The 18,112-nt window shown below is 41.1% G+C and overlaps 2 protein-coding genes across 2 annotated transcripts in view; one reads left to right on the top strand and one right to left on the bottom strand.

The window, feature by feature from the left end:
- Positions 1-344, top strand: part of LOC134655834 (dynein beta chain, ciliary-like) — a 76,706-nt gene extending 76,362 nt beyond the window's left edge. Inside the window, exon 82 of the mRNA XM_063511325.1 lies at positions 152-344. Coding sequence (XP_063367395.1) covers positions 152-251 — 100 coding nt within the window. The 3' untranslated portion in view covers positions 252-344. The remainder of the gene's footprint in view (positions 1-151) is intronic.
- An 891-nt stretch (positions 345-1,235) lies between these two features.
- On the bottom strand, positions 1,236-18,112 carry LOC134656064 (protein phosphatase 1 regulatory subunit 12A). Its single transcript, XM_063511582.1, has 8 exons — positions 17,674-18,112; positions 15,166-15,445; positions 9,512-9,645; positions 8,712-8,884; positions 5,099-5,364; positions 2,271-4,935; positions 1,744-2,138; positions 1,236-1,558 (listed from the first exon to the last, which is right to left on the bottom strand). The coding sequence occupies exons 1-8, from the start codon at positions 17,899-17,901 to the stop codon at positions 1,254-1,256; spliced, it is 4,446 nt and encodes a 1,481-aa protein (XP_063367652.1). The 5' UTR covers positions 17,902-18,112; the 3' UTR covers positions 1,236-1,253.

Genomic DNA, 18,112 nt, shown 5'->3' on the forward strand with positions numbered 1-18,112 from the left:
AATGTTCATCGTTTTCCTTATTAGGTACTTAATAGGTAGGTAATATGCAAATTATTGCTTGAAAAAAGTTCCACCCGCACCGCACCGGGGCCGTTCCCTGTCAATCATTAGAAGACGCTATAGTTTCTTTCTGATAATAAAATTATTCCAGAATGCGAGGACCGACATTCGTGTGGACTTTCAACTTGAAGACGAAAGACAAGCCAACGCGCTGGACTCTAGCCGGTGTTGCCCTACTGCTCGGCGTTTAGATTTCAGACTGTAGTCAAATCTTCGCCTAAATGTGGTTTTTAGTTATTTATTGTTTTATATTGTCATTTTATTTGATGGTCCAGTAGCGTACCGTTACAAGTAGGTATTGAAGCCAGTAGACATTTCATAGGGTTCCACTAGTTAATTTTCCTATTCAAACGAGCATTCAGGATTTAGGATTCGTAACGCCACGGCGCTGGACCTTCCTAAGAATAGCGTATAGGTACCTAAGTACCTATAGTTGTTATGTAAATAATTGTTGTTTAATGTGATTCTTATTTAAATGAGCTAAATAAAGACTTATTTGTAACATTATGGTTTACATTTCGTAAATAACGAATAATTCATCTATTTACTCATCCGTACTAATTACTAGTGCGGTTTTCCTTGCTTATAATAAACATAAATTGGAGTTGGGTTGGATAACGTTACCAGGAAATAATAACAATGTATTATAGTTATTTTACTTATAATAACATATATCTACATAACTGAGTATTGACAATCACTTGTGCTTGCAAAATGTCGAACATTTTTCCGAATATTGTGCTAATAATGAAATAACTTTGGGTAAAGGAAGACGACACAATCGCATGAATTGTGTATTATTGAATAGATAAAGTCATCTACTTTGTAAAAATAATTAGAGATTGCATAATAGGTATTTAGATTATACTATGAACGGGGATGTATGTAGGTACTTATACTCAAATCGATATAAATAATTTATCTAATATTGAATATTTCTGTTTAATACTATTAGAAAAATAGATGTTAATTTTCTTTTTAATGTTTTCACATTATCCTACTGGACGGCAACAATCAGTCAATCAAAATTACAATTGCAATTTTCAACAAAATAGCGAATAATATCCACGTGTACCTTTGGTACCTACACGGTGCAAAATTAGGTACTTGCCAATATTTTTTTTTATATTTCTACATCTTTATATGGCAGTGAACAAGGATCGAGAATCATCATGAATCGTCGGAAATTTCACTTAGCCACTTCGTACGCTTGCTTTAGCTTTGTTGGAAGAAGGTGACCCGTTGTCGTTATCTGATGGAGGTTCTGAGCCTTTCAAGGTGAATGTGACGTAGTATCTTTTGTTTTTGTCGAGTTTCTCAGCCGGCAATGCGATCAGCTGCCGCTCGGAGCCGTGAGACACCTCAAGAGTGACGTGAGCCTTTCCTGATGAGCTCGAAGGCGACTTTGAGGCTATTTTTGGCAGGAATCCTTTTGATTTCGTACTTGGATCAGCTGTAGCTGGCTTGGGCATTGTGTGGTGATTCCACTTATAGGGTACTGAAAACATACGTTGCTTTTAGTATAAGGAAAATAACAAATGAGTCAGATACCATTAAGTAAACAGGTAATTAATTATATTTGGCACGGATATGCCGCGAATGGAGTGTTTGATTAATTAATGTTAATTTAGGTACGAGTATTTGTGTTTGCGATGAATGTTATGTAGGTACATATATACTTACTATACGCTGAGCATGGTATGCCCGTGTAGGCGTGAACCGCATGAAAACATCGATGCGTCTTGCTCGTGCAGAGGCAAGGATTATCAGGAATCGAACTCATTTTGTACAGTTCACTCTCTCCGTAGTCAAAATCTATTGGTCTCTCGGGCAGATTGTCCAAGTGTCTTTTGCCACTTTTCTGTAATTTCCGAAGACTTTCGTATAGGAATTTTTCAAAGCTGCTGAATGAGTAGTTGACGCTGCTGTAGGTGCCGATGCCCACGCTTGCTAAGCTCGATTTGTTGTATTCGTCGATGGCTCGCTTGACGAGAACTGCTTCGTTGGTTTTACTGGTTCGGATCTGTAGACGCTTCAGCTCCAGTAAATGTTGAAAGATCTTTCTCTCGCAATAATATCTGCAAAACAAAAGAATATCAATATATTTTTCTATGCTATTAATTAGAGCTAATAGAGAGACTAACTAACTGGGTGATCTATTTCAGTTACTGCTACTTAGTTTTAAGACTATCATCATGACTTCTACTCACCGTCTCATGTTCGTTTGAATGCGTTGAGTAACAGATTTCATATCCACTGCGTTTTTATCTCCTGGTTTTCGCACAGGAATTCTACTATCGGATTTACCAGAATATCTTCCGCTTGCGTTTCTCTGCCTATAATAAGCTGCAAGACGTGGACTCATTATTCGGCGCTGAACTGCTCTAGGACTTGGCTCAAACCCTGAATCCATTAGTCCACTGGACTCGTACCCCCTCTCTGAATTCTCACTTTTAGACCTAATAGTTATGCGACTCTTTGTTCTACCCTTTTTACGGAAACGTTTTCTACGACCGTTAACTTCAGAGTGACTGTATATTTCGTTATCACTAACACTGGCGACACGTCCAAATGAATCTTTGATAACCATTTCTTTGTCGTCATCTAAGGAACCTTCGTCAACTTTACTAGGCTTTTTAAGAATACCGGTGCTAACATCGGTAACACTTGCAATGTCGGATAGTACTTTATAACTCTCGGTTTCATAAATACTGCTTTTTCTACTGCTTCCTTGGCTGTCCTTAGATGATTTTCGTTTAGGTGAAACAGGTAAAGGTAAATTAATGTCATCTGAAGTATTCTCTAATAGAATTTGTTGAACAGCGCGATCTTCCGCCGCAGTTTTATCGTCAATTACTGTAATCAAACCCTTATCTGTAGTTGGAGCAATTTCGTTGCTGCTGCCTGTTGCTGTTGTGGAAGAATATTCTTTTCGTTTTTCATCAGCACTCGCTAAAGTACTTTCACTACTTAATTTCTTATCCACATTGCCACTTCCTGGTCCTACTTCACCATGAATCACTTGCTCGCCCATTAGATGATCAGGCTGTTTATCTGAGTCCTTACTTTCAAAAACCTCGTCTTTATTAGCAAAAGACACCGTTGGCGAGCTACTTTTGTCCCGCGAATCTTTTCTTTCAGCACTAATGTCTAACGTAGTGGCAAGTTCTCCTGCGTCTTTACTTTGCAGTAATAATTCTTCCGGGCCCGCCAAGACTTGAAAAGATTTTTTCCTAGTCCGTTCTAAACTGGAACTTGGTGAAGTTTCTTTTGACTTTTCCTTGTCATCTTTAGCCGAATCCCGAGAGGGATCTTTATAACCCTCTGGTGATTTTGGTTGTTTCTCACTCGTTTGAGATTCTAAACCCAACTTTTCCATGGATTGTGTATTTTCATTTTCCTGAACAGACTTTGAAGGTACACTTTCATCTTTTGATTGGCTCTCAGGAGTTTTTAACTTTTCTACGGCATTTTCTTCTGAAGGCTGTGGCCCTGTAGTCGTATCATTTATCTTAGCTTCTTCAGTTACACTACGTGTTACGTCATCGTCTGCCTCTAATTTAGCCTCCTCGTTTAAATCTTTATGTGTTACTGAGAGGTTAGCTGTTTCTATGGACACATTATTTGATGAATCAACAGTCACTGTAATTTCGGAACTTCCATGTTGGTTTGACTCGCGTTCCATGTGTATTTGTGCCTCTGTAACAATCATATTTGTCTTTACTGATAAGGTGTCAGTCTCAGTTTCACTGAGAGTCTTACTTTTTACTAGTTGCTTTTCTTCTTTATCCGATTCCTTTTTTTCAGTAATTTCAGTAGCTGGCGAAGTCGACGCAGGGATATCTTCTTTTGTTTCAGACCGTTGTATATTATCGGTGTTTTTGTATTTTACAATGTTAACGCTCTGTTTTTCATCGTCGTTCTCAATATGTATTGAGGTTTTCTTTCCTTTACGTTTTGTACTCCGTCTTTCGCTCGATTCAGAACTACTACTTTCTGATGATGATGTTGACCTCCTTCTTCCACGCTTGCGATGCCGTTTACTTTTCTTTTTCTCTGGATATGTTTCTGTACCAGACGAACTATGAGATGCAGATCGATGACGTCCTCGATATCTTGAGTTACTTCTACTTCGCCTTGAGGGTTCACTTTTAGACCTATTCTTTTTACTACCCTTTCCGTGTTGTCGACCATATGATTCGTACTTTGCCTGTCCTTCTAATTCTGTATCATACCCATCGCTGAAACTTTTTTGAGGTTCGATTAATCTTTTCCGTCTATCTTGATGTCTACTGATATATTTGTTATCAGACCTTCGTCTCGATTTCTTGTCATCAGTTGATGAACCATTAGTGCTATCACTATCCATTCTGTTTCTTGCCTGTCTTCTGTTATGGATAGGACTGGAAAGCTCAACGACTTCCCTTTTTTCTATCCTAATCCTATCTCGTACATCAATTTTTGTGCTAGTTACCCTACGTGTTGGTAAAGCTGTTATTGGGGCGCCATCAATGACAATTTCTGTATTTCCTAGTTTCGATGCTGGGAGACCGCCGTGCATTTGCAAATATTTAGCAGTGGATCTATGGCCGCGCGTTGTCGCACAATCTAGAGGCGTCATTGGTTCGTTCTTAGAGGACCTCGCTACGGGATTAACTTCAGCGCCACGATCCAACAAGAGACGACATAGATCAGCGTTGTCAGTGGCCGCTGCGATGTGCAGTGGAGTACGACCTTCATGGTTCGTAGCATTGACTTGGGAGGGCCGTCCATCTAAGAGCCATTTCACTAATTCCCTTCTGCCGGAAGCCACTGCCTCGTGCAATGGTAAATCGCCTTTAGAGTTTCGCAACCATAAATTCGTCCCTCTCGCTCCTGAAATAAAATTAAAACATTTAGAGAAAAGTTAAAGAGTGAACACTTACGTATAAGACTGAAGGGCTGTGTGGTTGATGAAAGATTTTTATCCGAGCAGTTTTAGTGCCGCAGGTAGGCACATGTTAGGATAGAGGTACCTATTGTCTTCGTTCGTAATTACCTAGTATGCGGACAGTCTCAATCTGTCCTTTAGCGGCCGCAGTGTGTGCGGGACTGCGTCCCTGACGGTCCTGGCGATGAGCGTCTGAACCATGCTGCAGTAAAGCCGCCGTGGCATCGGCATGGCCTAGCGCGGCCGCGTAATGGAGAGGGGTGCAGCCGTGCGAGTCTGCTACGTCAACTCGAGCGCCGCAAAGACCGACTAGCGTTTCTAGTGCTTCGGTGTGGCCGCGCGCTGCAGCGCAATGTAGTGCCGTTAGTCCGTCCCTGTTCACAAATAATTCTTAATTTAAAAGCATCATGACATTGGCTGATGGTGCTGTGTGGTTGCCGGCTTAAGAATAGCCCACTCCGTGCTTAATATCCATGGATGTCGTAGAAGGCGACTAAAGGAGTAAAATGACAGTCACCGAAGTCAACTAGGGATTCCCAAGGAGGGTTAACGTCAGGCAGGCGGCCGGTTGTAAAAACTAAATGCCAAATCCTTTAGCAGCATAATGAATAGCGGACTAAATGAGATGAGCGATAGAGCTAGGGCGTACCCCACAGGCGACGCGCAGGGGCAGCACCCGGCTCCTGTGGGAAATGGACAAGGGTTGTCGCACCAACCCGGGCGGGGGCGACGTAAGAAGCGAGCTCGGGAACCTAAGTATGTGAGATTGAGGTATGCTAGCTGGAATATAGGGACGATGACTGGGAAGGGGAGGGAACTAGCAGATGTGATGAAAAGACGAAGGATAAATGTAGCTTTTTTGCAGGAAACAAAGTGGAAGGGTGCGAGGGCTAGAGAGATTGGGGAAGGATATAAATTTTACTACTGTGGGAGTGATGGCAGACGTAATGGTGTTGGTATAGTACTCGATCCTCATCTGAAACAGAATATCACAAATGTTGACAGGAAGAGCGATAGAATCATCGCTATGAAAGTGATGTTGGAAAACGTCACACTCAATTTAATAAGTGTGTATGCCCCCCAGAGTGGATGTGACGATGTAACGAAAGAGAAGTTTTGGGAGGATTTTGACGCAGTGACCATGACTATACCAGCAAATGAGGAGATATATGTGGGAGGGGATTTTAATGGACATGTTGGAAGAATGAATGTGGGGTATGAGAGAGTGCATGGGGGTTTCGGTTTCGGAACACGTAATACGCAGGGTGAAGCATTGCTGCAAGCGGCTATTGCCTTGGACATGGCAATCGCCAATACCTGGTTCCAAAAAAGGGAAGAACACCTGGTAACCTACAAAAGTGGCAATCACACCACGCAGATTGATTATTTCCTTGTGAAGCGAAATAAGATCAACTGCATCAAAGACACTAAAATAATACCAGGAGAACACCTTACTTCACAGCACAGGCTGCTTGTAATCGATGTGAACATTAAAGTCCAGTCCCGCATGAAAACCGAACGGCCCCCGGCAAAGATAAGATGGCATATGTTAGAGAAGAATGAATGTGCTATAAAATTTAAAGAACGTGTGATAGATAAAATGATAGAAATGAAGGGAATGGAAGGATTGAATGCAAACGAATGTTGGAACGAGATGGCAAATTATATACGGGTAGTAGCAAAAGACGTCTTGGGAGAGTCGAAAGGGAAAGGTGTGATAGATAGAGAAACGTGGTGGTGGAATGAGGAGGTGCAGGAAGTATTAAAGAAAAAGAAGCAGGCATTTAAAGAATGGCAAAGTGTTGAAACTGGACAGGATATTGAGAAAGAAATAAAGAGGACAGAATATAAAGAATGCAAGAAGAAAGCAAAGCGTGCAGTTGCTATAGCCAGAGCAGCAGCACAGGACAATTTGTACGAGTCTTTGGATGGCCCTAAAGGCGAAAAGCAGCTGTACCGCCTAGCCAAGGCGAGAGAAAGAAGTTCCCGGGATATGTCTCATATAAAATGTGTGAAAGATGATGCAGGTAAGGTGATGACGAAAGATGAATCGATAAAAGAACGTTGGAAAGTCTACTTCGAAAGGTTGATGAATGAGGAAAATGAATGGAACAGGGTGCTACAGCACAGGCCGATAAATATGGGTGCAGTGAAAGAAATGTGTATGGATGAAGTAAGAACGTCTGTGAGAAGTATGAAAAATGGAAAATCTGTAGGACCAGATGGTATACCAGGAGAGGTATGGAAGTTACTGCGTGAGGATGGATGTAAGTGGTTGACTTTATTCTTCAATAAGTTGTTGCATGAAGAAACCATCCCCGACGAATGGTGCGACAGTCTGCTGGTGCCCATTTTTAAAAACAAAGGGGATGTACAGGAATGCAACAACTATAGAGGAATAAAGCTCATGTCACATAGCATGAAAGTATGGGAAAAAGTGATAGAGAGACGCCTGAGAGATGAGAGTGATATAACACAAAACCAGTTCGGGTTTATGCCGGGGAGAGGAACAACAGACGCCATTTTTGCACTTCGCCATCTGTGCGAAAAATACAGACATGCCAAAAAGAACCTGCATATGGTGTTTGTTGACCTCGAAAAAGCATACGACCGAGTACCCCGAGAGGTTTTGTGGTGGGCTCTGAAAGAGAAATGCGTGCCTGGGAAGTATGTGGAGCTAATCCGGTCAATGTACAACCGATGTTGTACACGCGTCCGGTCAGCTGCTGGCACTACCGACAAGTTCAGTGTCACGGTAGGCTTGCACCAGGGATCGGCTTTAAGTCCTTACCTCTTCCTGCTTGTTATGGACGCTCTATCGTCGGAAATACAGGAGGAGGCACCCTGGTGTATGCTGTTTGCCGATGACATTGTGCTTGTAGGTGAAAACGAACTCGAGGTGCAGAACAGACTTGAGAAGTGGCGGCAAAAATTGGAGAATGTTGGCCTGAAGATCAGCAGATCTAAAACAGAACACATGTTCTGTGATTTTGGCGGTCTCTCCAGTTTTGCTGCCATAAAACTCGACGGCGTTACATTGCCGGTTTGCTCCGACTTCAAGTACCTCGGTTCGCTAGTACAGTGCGATGGCAATATCGATCGTGACGTAAAAAACCGGATTAGCACTGGATGGATGAAATGGCGACAGGTCACGGGAACCATTTGCGATGCCCGAATGCCTCTTCGGTTGAAGGGTAAAATTTATAAATCAGTCATAAGACCTGTCGTCATGTATGGATCAGAGTGTTGGCCCCTAAAGGTGACGGATGAAAAGAGATTGCATGTAGCGGAGATGAGAATGTTAAGGTGGATGTGTGGCGTGACAAGAATGGATAGGATAAGGAATGAGTATATAAGAGGAAGCCTGAAAGTTGCACCCATAACAGAAAAAGTAAGGGCAAACCGCCTAGCCTGGTACGGACATGTGATGCGGAGGGATGAAAGTCATGTGACGAGAAAGGTATTACGAATGAATGTGGAGGGAAGTACAAGGAGAGGAAAACCGAGGAAAAGGTGGATGGACTGTGTGAGAGATGATATGAAACGAACGCAAGTGAATGATGAGATGACGGGTGACAGAGAGGTATGGAAGAGGAAGACATGCTGCGCCGACCCCAAGTAAATGGGACATGGGCAAGAGAATGATGATGACATTGGCTGATAGTGAGATCGTACAGTGTTCGGCGACTCTGGGGTATTTTAACTAGTCTTAGTAAGTTACCTGTCGGCATCGTCAACTTTAGCACCAGCCTGGTGCAGCGCGAGCACGGCAGCAGCGGAACCGGCGGATGCGGCCCAGAGCAGCGGCGTGCGGCCGTCTGCATCGCGGACGTCCACTCTTGCGCCACCTTCCTTTACTAGCGCTCGGAGCACCTCCAGTGCCGCACCTCGGCTCTGTGAAAATTGGACGGAGTTTTTAAGATAACATTGAAGAGTTTATAACGAATTTGACGTTCTATTCTATTCTATTTTAATGAAAACGATTGTTTGAGCCGCTATCCATCTCACTTTATATACTTATTCGGTCTTGTTTGGAGCAAGAAAAGCTCAGCTAGAGTCCAGCAAGCCTATAGATAGGCCTCATGTAACTACGACTACTACGAGTACCTAGATATATTATAGGTACTCTACTGTAGTCAAAAAAGAACGCAATTACTAAGTCATAAAAGTTATACAGCAAACACGCACTATTATAATAATGACGGTTCCACTGACCGTGACTTTTGGCCTTGACAATTGCGTAATTCCGTTACGTTACGTTACGTTATCTTACACTGTGTTCTAGCAATTTTACTTATTCCCTAACATTTATAACTCATAAAGAAGTGTAGACCCGTACCTATACCATTTTTTTTAAATATCTAGTCTGCGATGAGAACATTTGGATCATTCGTGTCCAATGGGGTTGGCTGGTCAAAACGGTCTCCAATCATTTCTCTTCACAACTTCCCAAATTATTGAAAGTACCTTGGCCGCTATGGTGATTAATCAACCTGATTATCAGGTATTTTTAAATTATACCTGATGATCAGTGGCTGCAGGGGCGCCGCACATCTGCGCCGCGTAATGCAGTGGATAACCACCGTGTTGGTCAGGAGTGGCAGCGTCCGCGCCGCCCGCGAGAACAGCGCGCAGTGCGCCTACTTCCCCGCACACTGCACAAATAGCAAACAATTGTAAAAAGATGTTCAATATGCAGGGTGTTTTTCTATATATAGTTAATATGTGGATGGGGAATGCTGAGAGACCAATCGCAGATAAATACGTGAAGAAAAATTGGAGGATTCATACCGTTTCGTTGGTCAAATGTCAATGTTTTCTATCACTCGTTTCTTCATAGCTGTGGTAGTGTAAAATTGATCCTTATACGAGTATTCTGCCCACGTACCGCCTCATAAGGAGACTCATCTAATTGCATACCTAGTTTTAGGTAGTGTTATTTTTGCACACATTCATGTTATAATCAGGCCTCGGAGTTTTTTTAGCACGGTAAGACTAAGGAGAGCTATGGAGTCTTTGTTAACATTAAAATTAAATTCATACTCATACTCATCCTCATTAATTAAGTTCGTCCGAATCGTTTTATAAATACTTAGACTACTTATATGTAATTAATTCTGTTTACATATATTTAATTAAATGTTATATTATAAAAAAGTAATAATATGTATATGTGTATGTTAATATTATTATATTACCCATATTGCAGTGTCATCGCTCCAATATTTTATTTAAGTACTTAACGTACCTACATACTATAATTACTGTTAAGATAAGGATATTGGTGTCTTGAAAATGATGCCCAATAATATAATATGTATATGTGTATGTTAATATTATTATATTACCCATATTGCAGTGTCATCGCTCCAATATTTTATTTAAGTACTTAACGTACCTACATACTATAATTACTGTTAAGATATTGATATTGGTGTCTTGAAAATGATGCCCATGAATGCGACTTACGACGTTTATACTGCCCATTATGTGTGAACGAACTGTTTTGTAGACGTAAGGAAGAGTAACGCATAACTATTCTAAAATATTGTAGCTCTATATCAACCTTAATGAATAATAAACAGTTTTAATATCTATGGAATATCGTTTTAATATGTCGAATACGTATTACCAATGTTTATAATCATAGGTTGCATGTCTTAAGTACTTTTTTAAGTGATAGGCCACTTATGATTAAACCTCTTTACCTAAATATGTGTATGAGTAAATCAGATGTCACATTATGTCATGAATATATAGTTACGTATTTCGTTATTGTGATGATCGCTGATATTTATTAGGTCTAGAGCTGTACATAATTTACTTGTACTTAATTAATGAGGATGAGTATGAGTATGAACTTAATTTTAATGTTAACAAAGACTCCATAGCTCTCCTTAGTCTTACCGTGCTAAAAAAACTCCGAGGCCTGGTTATAATATACAAAGGATTATGTTATACGTGGTGGGGCAGTATACATATCGGTAACATCAAAAAGTAACTCGAGTAGGTTCTAATCGAACTAGCTCATTAACTACCTTTAGGTATTACATGATAACATTCTGTCATACCCAATCCTTATGGATTACCAGCAAACATTTAAATATTGACTTAAGCACTTCGTAAAATATTCTTCGCCTTATCACCACGCGTTAACCCTGGTAAACCCCGATTGCATAAACCATTGACTCATCAAGCTGACGCGGCCTTTTCAATCAACAATTCCCTGAATAACAGTCCTAGGTAGCCTATGGGGGCAGTCAAGGGCACGGCCTTGCCGTCGGTCGATCCGCCGGACTAGGGGGGTGTCTCTCCCCCTAAATAATGGACCAAGATGGCCACGATAAGAACATTACTCATTACTTTGTTATACCTGGTTTTATGGTTTTAGGTCAGAGCAGTCGTGCAAATCAAGTCGGCTGTTTCATGCCTAACAGTTTCGAGTGCTATTTCATTTTTAGTGCCCGCGAGGTTATAGTTATAAGCTGCTTGGTCAACAGTGCCGCATAAACTTAATCGTTATCCATCGAACTAATAGGAAACTTTCCGACTGTAACGTACAGTCAAATAGAACCAATACTTTTAATTATGAATTAAACTTGTTGGTACGGCAGGTCAGGTACAGGTAGCAGTTAAGTACCACAGGTAACAAAGGTAGAGTAAAACCCCAGAAAACTTTTCTAGTTTGTCACGGTTATTCGTTTAATCTACAGTGGTGCCAGACGCCACATCACCGTAATCTGCCTAACTTTACATAAATACACGCTCAAAGATTTCACAAAGGCTGACATCGTTACACCTAGGAACAAGTAAAAAAAATACATTATGCTGTTCTGATATCTAGACTAAAATTAGACTAAGGCCAAAGTCAGTTGCAAGTGGAAGGAAGAGAAAGGTCAGCAGTACCGTCGGACATCCGCTGAGAAGCCTGCATCGGAAATGACCTTAAACTGCACAGACATATTACCATAGTCTAGGGCAAGAAGCCGGAAAGTATTATGCCAGCCAGGGTGTAAATAGCCTGGAAAATGCTGCAATTATTTATTTAGACCCGTATCGTGTCTTATATCTAAATCCGAACATAAATCGTGTGCCAGGTGCCAGGTAAACAATCGGGTGGCTTCTCTCATGTCATGTCACCCACATGGGATGTAATAAATATATTGTCCTCGGTTTCTTTTGCACTTGTCTTGACTAAACTGAAATCTTGCAAATCACGATTTATTTATTCCTAATCAAAAGTTCGTAATAGGCTGTAAACATTTCAATTAAAATAATTATACATTTCCGGGGTTTTAAGTATTTACTGGGCGAGTAAAAAAAACAGTCGCACTTATAGGTATTTAATAACCAAGTACACTAGTTATAACTATGTACCTATTAGGTACCTATTGTACAAGGTTTAGTTTTTGTCAAATAGACAACACAACAACATTGAGTGACCTACTCTCTCTCTCTCTAAAGTCCGAATTTTCTTATTCCGTGTAAAAATATCAGACTAATAAAGTTTTTTCTCCAATCAATAGTTCACGGCAGAGAACGGTCACCGCACCGGGTAACCGCTTCTAAACTATCGATTGTTCCGCGTGAACTAATGACTTGAGCGAACACCACACGAAAACTACCGACAACGTTCATATCGATACCAAGACAGGATGGATAGTGTCCCTTGTTGTATGTAAGGTTAGGCACTTGACGTAAGCACTTATGGCTGAATAAAATATTGTTATAGTAGGAGATCCCGCATATATGGTCGACCTTCACCGATATGTCTGACGGGTGAAACTTACATATTATGAAAGAAAATATGTTTCTGAACATAAATAAATAGGGTTGCCTAAAGAAATATGGTCAAGGCTATTTTTAATAAATTTTTGAAAAAAAAAAATCTTCAAATTTCACCGATCTGTCTGACAAACGAAATAAGTCCCAATGGAAAGTATACAACTTGTACAACATTAATCAACTAGGTTGCCTATCTTTTTCCGGTCACCATTATGTGGTTGCCGTGTTTAAACAGGTGAGTTTTTATCGATAATTGCACTCATCTGTCAAAATGATGGTAATTTTATTGCGAATACAGTGGCATATTTTAGTTTACTTTTCAAAAGTTCGAAGGAATAACTGGTTTTTGTTCTTTCTAAATTATTATTTCCGAAATGATTCACTTTATCAAAAAAATTTGTTTGCAGACCCCTATTTATTTTTAAAGACCTATCCAACGACACCTCACACATTTTTTGATAAAGTGAACATTTTCGAAAATAATCTCTTCTAACGAAACAAAATGTATGTGAGCATTATTTTTTTCGTTTCAACCATATGATGTGGGATATAGTTGGATAGGTCTTTTAAAATTAATAGGTGTTTTAGAAAAATATTTTTTTGATAAAGTGAATATTTTCGGAATCTTTCTTTAAAAATAAAGGTCTTTAAAAATAAATTGGGGTCTGCAAACAATATTTTTTGATAAAGTGACTCATTTCGGAAATAATAATTTAGAAAGAACAAAAAACGGTTATTCCTTCTAACTTTTGAAAAATCGATCCAAAAAAATCATAAAAATAGTGCTTAAAATTGATTCAAACAAAATTAAAACAAACTTGATAAGTTAAGCCGTTTATGAGTTATCGTTAAAAGTATTCCCTTCTTATTTTATTTAAAAGCCTGGCAACCCTTATTTGTGACCGGATTTTCGCAAGCGACCCTATGCCACTGTATTCGCAATAAAATTACCATCATTTTGATGTATAATTCAAGCGTCAGACAGATGAGTGCAATTCACACGGCAACCACATAATAGTGACCGGAAAAAGATAAGTAACCTAGTTGATTTATGTTGTACAAGTTGTATACTTTCCATTGGAACTTATTTCGTTTGTCAGACAGATCGGTGAAATTTCAAGAAAAAATTTTTTTTTTCAAGAATTAATTAAAAATAGCCTTGACCCTATTTCTTTAGGCAACCCTATTTATTTATGTTCAGGGACATATTTTCTTTCATAATATGTATGTTTAATCCGTCAGACATATCGGTGAAAGTCGACCATATATGTGGGATCTTAGACTATTAGGTGAGTTATAAATTAGAATGATCAAATTATACACAAACCTTTCTCAAGAATCGCTGTATCGATAGGTGAAAACCGCATGAAAATCCGTTCAGTAGTTTTTGAGTTTATCGCGAACATACAAACACACAAACAGACAGACGCGGCAGGGGACTTTGTTTTATAAGGTGTAGTGATATAGTCTTTATAGTCGTTTTACGAAGAAAATGAAGGCAAGAGCAGAGTGGAAAACATTGCAAACCGTACTAGAGGTAAGTAAGTACTAATTATATGCCAAAAATCGAAGGTATCAATTAAATAGTCTGATAGGTATATAAAGCGTGAAGACAACCGTACCGAACTCAAGTGAATTGAAAGCACAATCAACAACTGTGATTGACGCATATGCAACCAAGCGGGTTGCGAACGTAACTAATTGGTCGCGTGCAAGCTCGCAGTACTAGCGAAGATAGCGAGCCGCGCACCACCGAGTGACACCGGCCAGATAACGACTCACTCAGACGATATCGCTGTACTTAACTCTATAGCCATGCATAACAACCATTGGAAAACTCATTCCATGGTTAACCGTGTTCTAGTGCAATACATTCCAAATTCTAACTGGGTTTTCAATGGCGGTTGCAGTTGTTATACGTGGTGAGGTAGATCGCAATACTATGTATATGGTTGGAGGTAATGTAGGAGCCACATATTTCAGGGCAAAAGTTGAACACATTCTTACTGACAATGGAGGGAATTATGTGCTATTTCTTGGCATCCAAGTTGAAGTTTTGTTAGCAGGTATTATTCCTAGTCAAAGTAGGTCTTAGGCATGGTAAGTTCCTAAAATTTACGTTTTACGCATTGTGGGCACCACTGAGTGCAGACATATTGATTTGGTTTTGGTATCATAAATGTTAGATTTAGTGGACTCATAAGCATACCAATAGTGGACTCATAAGCAAAAATATGCACAAGTTGCACAACAAACAAGCCGTTACGACGTGCACATTTGCTGGAGCGCAGAAGTGGCTTATTCCCACTAGTTCTACTGGTAGAACCAGAATTTTACGAGTAAAAAATCAAGCGCATATCTCGCCAACAAAAAAGTCTAAATTTCCTCACCAGTAGCCCAATGAACGACGGTGTGATGCTCATCATCCCTCGCATTGACATCAGCGCCGGCCGCCAGCAACGTCTGCACGAGCGGCACATTCCCGTGCACCACCGCCAGATGCAGCGGCGTCAGGCCGTCGGCGTCCCTTGCGTCAGCCAGGGCTGGTTGAGCCATGAGCACTCGGTCGGCGCACGCGGCGCGTGCCGCCTGGCTCGCGCCCGCGCCGCTCGACGCGCAGTAGTGCAGCGCGCAGCGGAGCCCGCGGTCACGGACGCGGACTGATGCGGCCTAAACATATCAACATCAAATGCAGCTTTATAAGTACAAGTATTATTGTTATCAAACAGAAAAGTGACAGAAATCACCTTGGCAGAGGAAAGACACCGAACGCAAAAACTACCTAAACAAAAGAAAGGTGTTATTGCCATGCCAATCCACCGACTTAGAGCATAGGCTACATGACTAATTTACATTTAATGGTATCAATCGATCGGGTTTGTTTTTAGGATCAAATGTGTATATGGGACCCATTGCATTAAAGTAACACAAAAGTCAGAAATTGTCGAAGGCCGACAGTCGCATTTCACTCGCGAAACGCCCTAAACAAAACGATAAGGGAACGTGACGTCAAGGTCTCTGGAAGCCCATCTTGTAGTATGGACAAAACAAGAAAATTGCGTTTTTGTCGGTGAAATATTGCGTTTATGTATATAGTTGCTATACAATATTTTTTGGATGAAACGTAAGGAATCGAATGGTACCCTTACTTTTATCCTTTTTGGAAGTTAAAAACAAACTTAAATTTTGAAACTTTCAGGTCCTGTATTTTTGTAATTTTTCTATATTTTATTATAATATCCACATTATTGTGATAAATTGCTCGTTTGCTATCTATTTATACTAGATTTTGTTATAAAATTCAACATGTGTCATCATCCCTATTCTACCCCTGTCACGTCTAGGTTGATATGCAGGAACCTAAAATATTACTAGAATGATTAAGGTGTTTGTTACTTGCTTAGAGCATCATGCTTTACGTCGGCGTAAAATAGAATAAAATACCATTACTAAGAACAGACACGTCCCGACATCGAGTTGTAAAGGCCCCAGTACACAATGGGCCATCGCCGGCCACTCCAAGGGACGCATTTATGCGTTAGAGGGAGCAAGTGATATTGCTATCTCATTCTACCGCATGGCTGCGTCCCTTGGAGTGGCCGGCGATGGCCCATTGTGTACTGGGGCCTTAAAATAAAATCTAGGCACTTATCCTGACTGACCTTAAGTAGTGTTGGTCACCTAGGAGGGTCGAATCGAGGGCTCTACGATGTAAGACTTCAACGTGATCATACTGATCATGCATGACACATCAGTGCCCTTGGTCAGTCATATCATAAGTATGTAGAATTTAGTGTTTAAGATGGATTCTAAGTACTAAGTCATGTACTACAAGATGTAGGTATCTAGGTTTCTCTAGTTTTAAAATATTCCTTAACAAGTGCTCTACCTGTCTAATGAAAGTGCCCGCGCTTTAAAGCTACTAAACTGAAAATGTAAACAAGTTGACGTGGCAAAATCGTATAATATACGTAATAAATTATTCGTGATTCGGCCTCATAGACAATAGTTCCCCTGCCATTGTGTAGCCGATGCCTCCTATTGATTGGACCGCGGCCACGTTACCGTGCTACCGCCGTCGGTGCATTTCCTTGCCTAACCTTTCCATGGCTATTAAATTATCTGATATGTGATATAGTTGTTTGAAACTTTTCAGGGCCGTAGGCTTCGCGTATGTTGTGTATTTTTGGCGGGATTTAAAGTATATGAAACATTTTGTCAACGTTTAGAAAGGGACTCCATACTTGTAATAATATATTGTGTCACCATAAAGATCACCATTAAATCACTACGTTTGTTTCACCTTCCCCGTAGCGTTTCCTTAGTCCATACTTTTAACATATCACGAACCTACGAGTCACGATTTACTAACGAGAAACAGTGAATACGAATAATTATGTAGGTAAAGTTACAATACAACCCACCCCTTATTTTTCGCAGGTAGCTGCAAGCCCCACGTGAGCTCGACGTTATTCCGGTAGTTACCGAAACAAGTGTGTAAATATTGACTGAACATCACATTGCAAGCCCTGTAATGCTGGTTTACAGAGCACCTCGCCTTGGTGCACCAATATATATGCGATCTCCGATAAAGAATAGTTCTTGCGGATTCTCAGGTCAAGTTATACCAGAAATTAAAACAAAGTCGGGACTAAATGATTTTTGAATATGGTAGCAGCGGTGCATGTGTCGGCAGGCGGAGACGACTCGCGAGCATCGCGTGTCTGCCACGCCGCACAAACTCAAGCTTTTCTCATTTCATATTCCCACACCTTCCATAACACTACTGTTAATGATTTAAGTGAGGCTTTCAGGCAACTTTTATCGTGCTAATCACGAAATTATGCTAAAAGCTTTATGTTGTGATGATGTTATTGTTTCTATCGTGCCGGACTCACGTCTTTGTTGATAGCGTCGACGACTGCCTTGTAGTCGGCCTGCTGGCAGGCGTACATGAGAGGCGTGCAGCCCTGCGGCAGGGGAGCGCTCACATCCTCGCCCTTCGGGCCCTCCACCTTCTCCCGCTTGATCTTAGTGCTTTTGTCGAGTAGGTCCCCCTTGCGGCGGCCCTTGGGCTTCTTGAGGATGCTCGGGATGTCCCGGCCGCTGGCGCCGCGCTTGTCCATAACAGAGGAGAGGTTAGACCGGCGTGCGGGCCATGTGTGGTGGTGCGGGCCGCGAGCGAGCGCGGAGGGCGCGCGGCTCCGACTGGCCCGCGAGGTGCAGACTGCCCGCTCGGACGCTACCTGGGCGGGCGGAGCGCCACGCAACCCCACCGCCGCCGCCGCCTAATATAAGTATTTAACTCTTTGCACAAAAGCAGGTCACTGCTACATT

This window comes from Cydia amplana, chromosome 17, assembly GCF_948474715.1.
Source record: "Cydia amplana chromosome 17, ilCydAmpl1.1, whole genome shotgun sequence".
NCBI classification, from domain to species: Eukaryota; Metazoa; Arthropoda; class Insecta; order Lepidoptera; family Tortricidae; genus Cydia; species Cydia amplana.